The 11,941-nt window shown below is 36.8% G+C and overlaps 1 protein-coding gene across 1 annotated transcript; it reads right to left on the minus strand.

Annotated features, from left to right (window-relative positions):
- Positions 1–6,198: 6,198 nt before the first annotated feature.
- LOC132726429 (uncharacterized protein K02A2.6-like) lies at positions 6,199–9,978 on the minus strand. Its single transcript, XM_060711745.1, has 2 exons — positions 6,871–9,978; positions 6,199–6,588 (listed from the first exon to the last, which is right to left on the minus strand). The coding sequence occupies exons 1-2, from the start codon at positions 9,976–9,978 to the stop codon at positions 6,199–6,201; spliced, it is 3,498 nt and encodes a 1,165-aa protein (XP_060567728.1).
- Positions 9,979–11,941: the final 1,963 nt, after the last annotated feature.

Consider the following 11,941-nt stretch of genomic DNA (forward strand, 5'->3'; position numbering starts at 1 on the left):
AAAAAACCAATATACTGACATCTTATTCACGATTCCTTCAAAAAGCTAAACTGCTGAATAACTAATTTTGTAGCCAAACTTTACTGAATGACAAGAGTAAGCAAATACCTAAAGCAACTCCTCCAACTGGCACCCATCTCTTAACATCTCTTATTCTTTGTGATCAAAAAATAGAAGACGCATGAAAAATATTTCTTTGTTCTCTCTTTGTTCTCTCTTTAATCACTCACTTTGTTCATGTGTAGTCCCTGAAACTTGGGAAGACGGAAATGTTTGTGCTATTTACAAGAAGAGTGACACTTGTCGACCTGCCAACTTCAACTCTGTTGCAGAGAAAAGGTTTTTGTTGTCTTCAAACACATTTATTACCATTTAAACGCTTTTTCTGCTTTTTGCCCCTTTCCAGTCTGGATTTAGCCCAGGTAACTCCACAGTTAATCAGTTTACACTTTTATACGATACCTTTTGTAAAGTGCCCGATAATGATGTAGAAGTAAGACATCTTGTGCAGATTGAAGTCTTGCTAGGAAATCTCTTGAAATAATATAGACCTCTTTCATCCGACCAATTTTAGAATATGCTGATGCGATTTGGAATATGCTCCATGTCTGCAAAGGATATGCTTGACAAGATCCAAAACGAATGTACTCGTATTGTATCATGAAATCTTTTCTACGGTCATTCGCACTGTACCTCTGCTCTGGTATGTACAGAAGTTTCAATTCCTTGAAAAAGTGAAGGCAACTAGTAGTGGTTAACTTCTTGACAGCCTGCCCAGGAACGATTTGGTGACTGAACTGTGCTCTGGTAAATTCAATGTGACTCACTGCCGTGATCCGGGGTGAAAACATCACTAATGTTAGTTAGGTACTGTTCTTACTCTGGTCAGTACTGCTTAGCCTTGAAACACTTAACTGGGCTAAGTTCTTAACAACTGATTTTCGTTTACTTAATAATATCATCTTAGATGAAAATCTAATTTAAATCACCAATACTGTTGTTCCTAATAAAACAAATAATATTTCATTTGTATACTCGTACTTCTTAAATGTGTCTCTTAAATTTGTTAGGGGCTTATCAAATAATAAAACATGATAAACAAGATCAACAAGAAAAGTTGGCGTTCAATGAACGCAACCCCCATCCGACCTAGTAACAAGAGCCAGTGGCAAGGAGTCCAGGAGGACCCCAAACAAAAAAAGCATTGAATGGAATTGTATTTATTGTTGTTGTTTAGTCCAACATCTTTATATGGCAACATTTTATAGATCTACTATTGAGTCAAGACAATTTTGTGATGGTTTGGTCTCTGTGTTGAGCATTGATTCTCATAGAACCTGACAACTATTACAACTGTTTAAATTGCATGTATTCTTTTACAAAATGCAAAAATGAATGACATAGAACCAGTAAGGACAATTGTGTGATGGAAACAAGAAGCTATGGCTAATACATCAATAAAGCGAATCTGTAGAAAGTGCAGATTTGCGTCGAATATACAAATGCGATTCTCTCAGGGGGGGGGGGGGGTCTTGCAGTAAATCCACATAGTCCTGCAACCGGCCTCGTTGTAATCGCTTGATACTACAATACATGCAACTATATTTTCTGCGCTTCAATGTTGCTATATTTTTCTAGTCCTTCGGGATCTATTATTCCAGCACTTTTAAATGTTTCAAATTGATTACCGCTTAAGTCGGTTCTAGGGGGGCGTGAGTCTATAATTTTCATGTAATTTTTAGCTTTCCACGGAGACATTTTTTCCAGATATTAATCCCGAAAGACCGATTTGAAAAAAAAACAAATATTACAAAAATTATACACTGTCTCTATCTGCGCCGAAAAAACAGGTCCGTGATTTTTTTTTCAGGCACTAGCAAGTTTCTGCGATTCTGTGGCGGAAACAAGAAGATATCGGCGGAATCAGAATGATATTAAAATGACCCACTTTTTGAAATGCCTGCATTCGCGCCGAAAATACGTCAGACTGTACGGGTGTTGTGCAGTCGAGTCGAAAAGTGCTGACACTAATCTCGATTGAGCCCATAGCACACGCTAATATAAGATTTTCCCGACGCAAGCCACAGGTGGCATTATATATCGGTGTTTGGACACCCCACCACTATCTGCCATTGGACCCCTACTACAACCTTGAAAAAATAATAATTCAACACTCTAAGACTAAGGTACCAAATACAAAACCACAGATAAAATTATTAAAAAAAAATTCCACTATCTAAATTATAGTGGCGGGGTGTCCAAACACCGATACTGCCAGCTGTGACGCAAAAAAAAATGACAAACAAGATCAACAAAGAAAGGCGGCGTTCAATGAGCCCGTTTCAGCAATTTTGTGACAGAAAGAAGATTTGTAAGTGCTTATAAGCGAATCTCTTGAAATAGAGAAAAACAGAATCCCTAAGGAAAGCCCAACACGGAAAAATTGTAAAATGTTGCAAACTCGGTTTTAATAAGTGCATATTTTTGATTTTGTTTTGTTTTGTTTGTTTATTTTACGGCTGACTAGCACAATTTAGGTCAAATTGCGCCGAAACACGAACGATAATTCCGGTTAACCTGCTCGCGCCTAGAGATGCAGAGACTCCAGTTATTTGAAACTTAATCGCCTCCTACAAGCACGCAGGGATTTGTGACTGCAATTCTGATGCCCGCAATTCTGATACATCAACCCTGAAAGGCAATCCCTCGTTGGGAGTGGGCATGTTTTGTTTTGATAGTCCGTCAGATGGTCGAAGTTTTCTTCAGTTGAGCCGCTAAATTAATGCTGAGAGAGGCATCGTAAGAGTTGCTAGAGCTTACAGTACATGCAAAAACAATAATTCTTGGATTCTAATATTTGGTTTTTATAAAGTTATACACAGTTTAAAATGTTGTTGGGTTTTTTTTCGCGTCGAAAATGCGGGTCCGTCAGACGATATGGGTTTCCTACAGTTCCAAAAAAAATTAGCGAACACGGAATTCATAGTTACGCAGATGGTTGGATTTGTTGCAGTCTTTGGTATTCGCTCGCAGGTATTGTGTATAATGAGCATGTCTGAGTGATTCTTTGACTGAAGCAAGGTGGTACGCAGAAATGTTTGAAACTGATGTATTTTTTTATTTCTTCATGACATGAAAAGACAATTTGTTTGTATTTTATTGTATTCAACAATGATTACAAAAGAGTCCGACTATAAAGTAACTTGGCAGTTCCGTACACGTCAGATACTATGCAAAAGGAGAAGACAAGTGAAAAACAAAAAAAAAGTGTCATATCTTGTTATTAAAACTTTAAGGGACGTGGACGGTAACTTGCAGTTTCCGTACCGTCCATGAACAGGCTTAATGAAACCGAGCCTGCAACATTTTAAATTTTGTCGTTTTGGGCGTTCTTAAGGGATTCCGTTTTTCTCTATTTTCCGGAACTGTTGTTCCTTCAGTCGAGACGTACAGTGCTGAGTGATATCATCGCAGCTCAGGATAGAAAAAAACGGATTCCCTAGAAAAAGCCAAAACCGACGAATTGAAAATGTTGCAGGCTCGGTTTGATTTAGCCTGTTCACGAACGTAAGTAGTAATTGCAAGCTACCGACCATGCCCGGCTTAAGCAGAATTCAACATTTAAACATGAAAATGGTGAAAATATGAATTTAGAAACATTCGTAGATGATACAACCAGTGTAGCGATAGTGTAGTGGAAACAAAAAAGAACATTGAATGTATTAGTATTCAGCGAATATGTTGAAAGTGCATACTATCATACCGAATATGCCAGTCCAGTAGACTGTCTGGGTTTCCTTTAGTCGAGTTGCAAATTGTTGAGATATGTTTGGATGGAGTCGCTACTGAAGAGCATTTTTTAGTTGGGGACCATACGCCGCTTATCACGGAATGGCATTTACGTGTCACATTGGCTCCATGATAACCACCGTATAAATACACCTGCGGATGTTTCTAAATTAAAAATTTCACCATTACCATGATTAAATGTTGAATTCTGCTTAAGCCGGTGCCAGGGGGGGGGGGTGTGGACGGTAATATGCACTTTCCAAAACCACCCATGAACAGGCTCTATCAAATATGAAGCCTGCAACATACACGCCGAGCCTGCAACATTTTGAGTTTTGTCGTGTTGTTCGTTCGTTGAGGATTCTTTATTTCTCTTATTTCTCTCTATTTTGTCAATGAACTTTAAGTTATTTAGAAATCAGAACAAGTAAACACAAATTAAGTTAGGGGCGTCCGTGGCAGAGTAGTTAAGGTCGTTGACTTCAAACCACTTGCCCCTCACCGCTGTGGGTTCGAATCCCGACAGGGACTTTGGATTCTTTCATGTGAGGAAGCTATCCAGCTAGCTTACGGAACGTCGGTGGTTCTACTCAGGTGCCCGTTCGTGCCTGAAATAATGCACGGAATGGCACCTGAGGTCTTCCTCCACCAGTAAAGCTGAAACGTCGCGCTATGACCTATCCTAAACCCAAAACAAACAAAATTAAGTTGACTGAGAAAATGTAAAATGAATAATAATATATTGCGTTCTTATCTTCCAAACGTTCTCTGTCCTAGCTAACTAAACACATATGACATTATAACTCATATTCCAATCAGAACAAGTACTAGTGTTATAAATTTAAAATTGCCTTGACCAATCGTCGAATTAATCTTATGTTAACTAGCTACCATTTTGAAAATTAAACCAAATTAAATTAATTTACAGTTGGATTCGTCTTAGAGAATTCAGAGATTCTATTCAGGCTCACGTTTGTATCAGAAAATTAAGGCTCAGAAAGACACATGTGGTCTTCATCCACCATTAAAGCTGAAAAGTCGCCATACGACCTATACTGTGTTGGTGCGACGTAACATCCAATCAAAAATACAAAACTATTCGTAGTACTCGATTATAAACATACAGGAAAAAACGGAATCCCTAAAGAACGCCAGACACGGCAAAATTTGAAAATGATGCAAGCTCATTCATAATTGGTAACAGTAATTGCAAGCTATTTTAGCACCGTCTTCACCAGAAATCAACATTTAAGCAAACTTGAATTATGAAACATACGCATATACTCTTACGAGTATATAGAGGATATTTGTTTAGTTCAGTGTAAGATCGGAATATATTTCACCGAGTGAGCACCAAAAGGTATATTTCACGAGTGGCGCAGCCACGAGTGAAATATGAACTTTTGGTGTTCACAAGGTGAAATATATTACGATCTTACACTAAACTAAACAAATTTTCTTTTTGTTGTATGCAAAGAAACGTTTTAAAAAGACATTAAACCTAATACTGAACGAAAAGCGCGCCAAATAATAATACAACGTGACGTTATTTACGACGTCACGTCATTAAGTTGGTACCCAGTGTAACATTTATATTTTCTATTTGGATGGCTTACTAACACACAAACTAAACAAGACCCGAAGGATGGTTTATATATTTTATTATATGTGTTGCATCCAAGTATACACTCATAAACTCCCAAACATCAAGTAAACATACACACAGTAACAATAACGATATTTGATATTAAAGGCGTGGCTTATTATATCTTGTAGACTTGCTTACTACATCCTCCTCTATCTTTAGTTTAGAACTCATCAATAAAATCAATAAACTTAAATTATCAAAACTTTAAATTTAAATGTGCAATAGGAAATATTTTTCTTTTCGTATAGATAAACTATATAGCAAGTCTATTGTTATAAACTCTTCTCCTTTTTCAGCAGAGTGTATTAACCAATGTGATTTACTCTAATCAGTTTACTAGGCATCTGTTTCAACGAAGTAATGATAAATATAATGTTATTGTTAATTGTCATATCTTTTCTATTTTTCGGAATGTCACAAAATATCAAGCAAATTACATTATTATCACAACATTTGTTCTAACAACTAGCATTGCTATCAAAAGAATGATTTGTTTTTCCGTTCTACCACACAAAAACCAATTATAAGGTAATTTAATAAAAACCAAAAGTATTAATTTCACGAATAACAGAATGTTCTCACATACACTATCATTTTTCCTAAGATTAATAAATCCAGCAAGCGGATATAAATGATACACTGCTATGATAGCAAATATAATTAGGGCATTATTATGGCCCACACATTTGAGTCATTAACCCTTATAGCTGTAACGAGAAATGGTATCATAGATTAAACCATTTTCTTTCTCTCTTTTTTTTTTAATCTTCATAACGTCTCGGCGGTCGGCGTTTCCTCTGCGGCCTATTTCTAGGTAAAGATGTATCATCTGCAGGTTTCGTCTGCACCGGCTCTTGATCTCCATGAACATATCTTAATTTGGAAACGTCCCGTGTGATTTCTTTTCCTTTATGTTTGATTGTCAGCATAGATCCTTTCATAGCAATGATTACTCCGGGGGTAGGGTCAAACGCTGTTTCAAACTTATTCCGTTGTTCCCGTTTTAATAGCACACGATCTCCCAGTTTCAAATTATTTGGCTGAGCTCGACGTTTCTTATCAACGTATATTTTGTTTTTCGCTTTTGATAGACTGTCCCTGTCTCGAATATCTGTGTTTTTGTTGTCAAATGTCATTTTTGGTAATTTTGTCTTTAATTTACGATTGAACATCAATTCACTAGGAGCTGTTTGTGTAATTGTTTGTGGTGTGTTCCGAAAATTCATAAGATATCTACTTAACGCTCTTTTATAATCTTGTCTCGACGCTATCGCTGTTTTAATTGCTTTTTGCAGTGGCGCCATAAAGCTCTCAACTATTCCATTGGCCTGTACTGGTGTAACTCTCCAGGAACGATGGTTAGGAAACTACCCGCCTATATGACTGAAATACTGTTGAAAAAGGCGTAAAATGAAACAAACAAACAAACAAACATTGGCCTGTGGATGCAATGGAGTGATTCGTTTATGTTTGAATCCCGAATTATCAGCAAATTCTTTGAATGCGCGACTTTGAAACGGAGGTCCATTGTCCGTTTTCACTACCTCTGGATATCCGAATATCGAGAATATCGCCTCTAATCGCGGTATGACTGTATCTGCGGCTGTCGATTTGATTCTTTCAACTACTGGAAATCTACTGTAGTCACATATAACAACTAGTAACATGTAACCGTCTGGAAATGGTCCACAAAAGTCACAACTGACTTCAGAAAACACATCTCGTGGTAGTAATGTTGGTTTGATCGGATCTGGAATAATTCTTGTTGATGCAGCTTGGCATACAATGCATGATCTACACATTTCGTCCACCATTCTATCCATATGTGGAAACCAGCAATATTCACGTAATAATCCTTTGCATTTTGATTGGCCTTGGTGACCTTCATGCGAAAGCATAACAGTTTGTTTTTGCAGACATTCTGGTATGCAAAGTTTTGTACCCCGTAAAAACACAAATCCATCTTCCGTATATGCAACTGCAAGTTCTTGATTTTTATTCAAATTTTCGTATAACCGAAAACTTTCATCTAATTTGCATTTTTGAGTTTTCCAGTCATTTTGTTCTAACTCATTTCTTACACACCTTAATATACAGTCCGTTTCGGTAGCTTTTGCTACATCTGACAGCTTCAATGCATCTGGCAAAGCGTTATCAGTAATAAAGCTGATATACTGCTCGGCTACTGTATTTGTTTCGTGTCTTGCATGTGGATGCCTGGAAAGATAATCTGATATCATCATTTTACCTGGTCTATAAACTGTCTGGAAATCATACGTTGTCAACTTCAAACGCCAACGTTCTAATCTTGGTGACTGTATTGTCTTGATATTGTTGAAGATTGATTGAAGTGCAGCATGATCTGTTATCAGTTTAAACTTCTTGCCGAATAAATACAAATGGAAATGCTGAATCATGATGACAGCACTCAAAGCTTCTCTTTCTGTTTGAGAATATCGCGTCTGAACCGAATTGTATGCTTTGCTTCCATATGATACTATTTTGCCGTTTTGAATAAGTATTCCTGAGCATCCAACTGGACTTCCGTCGACCCAGAGTTCAGTTTCCTTTCTAGGATCGAAATATGTCATGACCTTATCACTAATTAAGGTATCTTTTAATGATGTGAACGATTTTTCTTGGTCGGCAGTCCATTCAAATTTTACACCTTTATGTGTAAGTCGTCTTAATGGTTCTGTTAAGCTTGAATAGCCATCTATGAACTTAGACAAATAGTTCGTGAGACCTAGAAATGAACGAATTTCGGATATTGATTTTGGTCTGTCCATTTTTTTCACTGCATTTACTTTGTCAGGATCGGGTGAAATTCCGGATTCGGAAAATACGTATCCGTAGAACTTGATTTTAGATTGTCCGAATAAACATTTTTGGCTGTTCAGTGTGAGGTTTCGATCTTGAATACGTTGCAGTAAAGCGCGAAGATTAGCATCGTGTTCCTCATGTGTCTTACCGAAACATACGATGTCGTCGGCAATATTCAATATGCCTTTAAGACCTTGAAGTGCTTGACGAAGCTCGTTTTGGAAAATTATCGGTGCTGCGGACACCCCGAAATTTAGACGTTTATACCGAAACAGTCCAATATGTGTCTGAAACGTTGTCATTACACGTGATGCTTCATCCAATTCAATTTGATGGAAAGCTTTGTACAGATCTAGACGTGAAAATACCGTTGCGCCGTTTAACGTCAAGATGATATCATCTACCGTCGGGCAAACATTTTTCTCTGTTTTGATTGCGGTGTTAGCTTTTCTCATATCCACGCACACTCTCACTTCGTGCGGAGCATTAGGTTTCGGAGCCGCTACTAAGTTCGAAACCCATGGTGTCGGTAAACCTATAACCTTTTCAATGACATCCATTTCCTCTAAACTTTTCAGTTCCTTTTCGACTTGCGCACGTACATGAAATGGAACTCTCCTAGGCGGTTGAGCTACAGGTACAACACTCTCATCAATATGAAACTTAACTTTTCTGTCTTTCAAACATCCTAAGCCTGTGAAAACTTGAGAATATTCTTCAATAAGTCCTGAATATGCGTCTTTGTTATGAACTGATTTATGAACTGATTGTATTTGCGGTAAAATCCCAAGCTCTACCGATACTTCATAACTGATCAATGATTCTTTGTTGCCTTTAACGATATGGAAATCTTTTGTCATAAATTTTGAGTCCGACTCCACAAGCAGGGAACATTTGCCTATGAATGGAAGTGGAGATTTCTGCCCGAATGCGAATGCTTTTGTTTTCGTTTTCTTGATTTCTGGACGAATTTTCATTTTCTCGAGGTCGATTTCGCGAATAATATTTAACGATGAACCGCTATCTATCAACACCTTAACATCTACGCCATTTAATTTAATGCATTTCTTTGGCACTTTTTTTCCATCTGATATCTTAAATCCAAATAACACATCGCGCTCATTTGAACTGGTACTCGGCGTGCTTGCCTCTGCTAAAACTTGTGAATCCGACTGGTTATCATCGATTAATTTCACTTTGTTTTGACGTTTTCTGCAGACCGATATGAAATGATTCTTCTTATGACAGTAGTTACATTCTGCTCCGATAGCAGGACAACGTGACATATGGGGATACTTTCCTCCACAATTTCGGCATTTTTTATTTCGTTCTGGAGGGTAGTTTCGCCTTCCCGACGACGAACTTGCTTCTGGGATAGTTTGATATGAACGTTGCTGATAACGTTTAGGTGCGAATCCCTTTGATTGACGGCTAAATCGAGGATTGCTTTTTATTCGCACTACTTGCTGACTACGTGTATCCTTTGACATATTTGCTGCTTGAGTTTTTGATATTTCCATGGTTCTCATTTTTGTAAGTAAGTCATTAAGTGATTTATCCGGATCTTGTAAACACTGCATTCTCATGTTTTGTGAAATAACACCCTGTATGATCTGGCTTTTAATTTCTGAGTCAATGTCCGAAAATTCACAATTCTTAGCTTTCTGGCGTAATCTTGTTGTAAACTGGTCGATAGATTCCCCATGCAACTGCTTCATATTACGAAATTGGAATATTTCGAATTGTGTGTTTTTTCTTGGCTTAAAGTATGTTGTTAATCCAATTTTCGTTTCCTCGTAGTTTTCATTGTCTTCTTTTAAATTCAATGTATCATAGATATCGTAAACATCATCTCCTGCATAATGAAGTAACAGTGCTTTTTTTTCGTTTTCTAGTGTTTATACCCAGTCCAACAAATAAGTTTTCTAATTTATCCAAATACTTTTCCCATCGTACTCCCAGAGAATTTTCATCAGTAAAAACATCGAATTTCGGAAAAGCAGGTAAATTATCCATTTTCAAATCTGCTTTTTTTTTCATAGAGTCAGTTTAAATTAATCCACAGTTTTTTTTAATATCCCATCCTCGTCGCCAATGTAACATTTATATTTTCTATTTGGATGGCTTACTAACACACAAACTAAACAAGACCCGAAGGATGGTTTATATATTTTATTATATGTGTTGCATCCAAGTATACACTCATAAACTCCCAAACATCAAGTAAACATACACACAGTAACAATAACGATATTTGATATTAAAGGCGTGGCTTATTATATCTTGTAGACTTGCTTACTACACCCAGTATTGTGCACGCTGGTATTTCACTGAAACAACGTAAGGGGCTTAAATTCAAAACAGTGAAATTATCAAAGTGGTAATTTCACTGTTTCAAACAGTGAAATTACCAGTTTTATATCACTGATATATTTCTATAAACCATCGAAAAGCATGTAATAAAATTAAACGGCGGTTATCATGTGACACGTTCGTGTCATTCAATGAAAAGCGCTGTATGGTTCCCAAGCAAAGGAATGCATGTGCCCTAAACGGAAAAAAACAGGGGGAATTAAAAAAAAAATTTAAATTTTTGAAAAACCATTTTAAGTTTTTTGACCCTAAAAAAAAAAAAAGAAAAAGAATGAGAAAAACTTCACGGGAAAGAAACCCCCAACAATCCCCAAAGGGGCCAACGGAAACCCCAAAAGGGGCACTAAACGGACCAAAAACGGGGCCAAATATCCCCCTGCGGAGCTTTTGGGCCGTTAGCTAATTTTTTAATATAGAACTTTGAACAATAATTGGGCGACAAATATGGCCCCCCCCCGTGTCTTTTCCGGGACGGTGCGGGTCAATTCGTTTGGGATTTGATCATGAAAAATTTTTCACGGTCTTTTTGCTTTTGGCATATCATTATATTTTAAATTTTATTTTAAATTGCACAAGTAAAGCAGAAAGTATGGTAAATCCCTTTACAGTCTCTTTTAAGAACTTTAAATTTGCTAAACTGTGCTCTCAGTTGTGAATTCAAAGTGACTTACGGTCGTGATCCAGAGGATTAACAACAAAAAACAACACTACCGATCTCTGCATAATACATGTAAATTGTATCGGTTAATAAAGAAGACGTGAGCAGAAAATTGCATTTAAATCTTAACTATATTGTAATTGATTTGGGAGTTTCTTTACTCCTCGAAATGTTTATAAATATATATAAAAGTATAAAAATCTAGAAACTGGAAATCCCCCGGAAGGAATAAAAACAAATATGATATTTGTTGAGAATTTTCAAGTGTCCACGTTTTCATCGGATCCGAATTTTTCAATACAAATACAAGACGATATTTAGCTATTTACAATAACATGAATCAATAGATGTAATTCAAGCGACGATTTCGTCTTTAGAAGTATGTTTCCTTTCGTTTTTTTGAACATAGATGAAACCCTTTCCCTGGGTTTTTAAAACGATGTACCTGAATAAAATTCTTGGAAAAATTTAACCCGGGTCATTCGATTTCCCGATCCGAATCGCCCTAAAAAATTTTCAAAAACCCCCCAAAATTTTCAAAAATTTTGTTTGGGTTTAAAATTAAAAAGGTTAAGTTTTTTTCCCCAAAATTTTTTTTGCCTTTTTTTTCCCAAACCCCGAATGTCTATTTTTAAACCCAAAACTTCATT

Source organism: Ruditapes philippinarum, unplaced genomic scaffold, assembly GCF_026571515.1.
Source record: "Ruditapes philippinarum isolate M1 unplaced genomic scaffold, ASM2657151v2 ctg7819_1_1_1_1, whole genome shotgun sequence".
In the NCBI taxonomy this organism is placed as follows: Eukaryota; Metazoa; Mollusca; class Bivalvia; order Venerida; family Veneridae; genus Ruditapes; species Ruditapes philippinarum.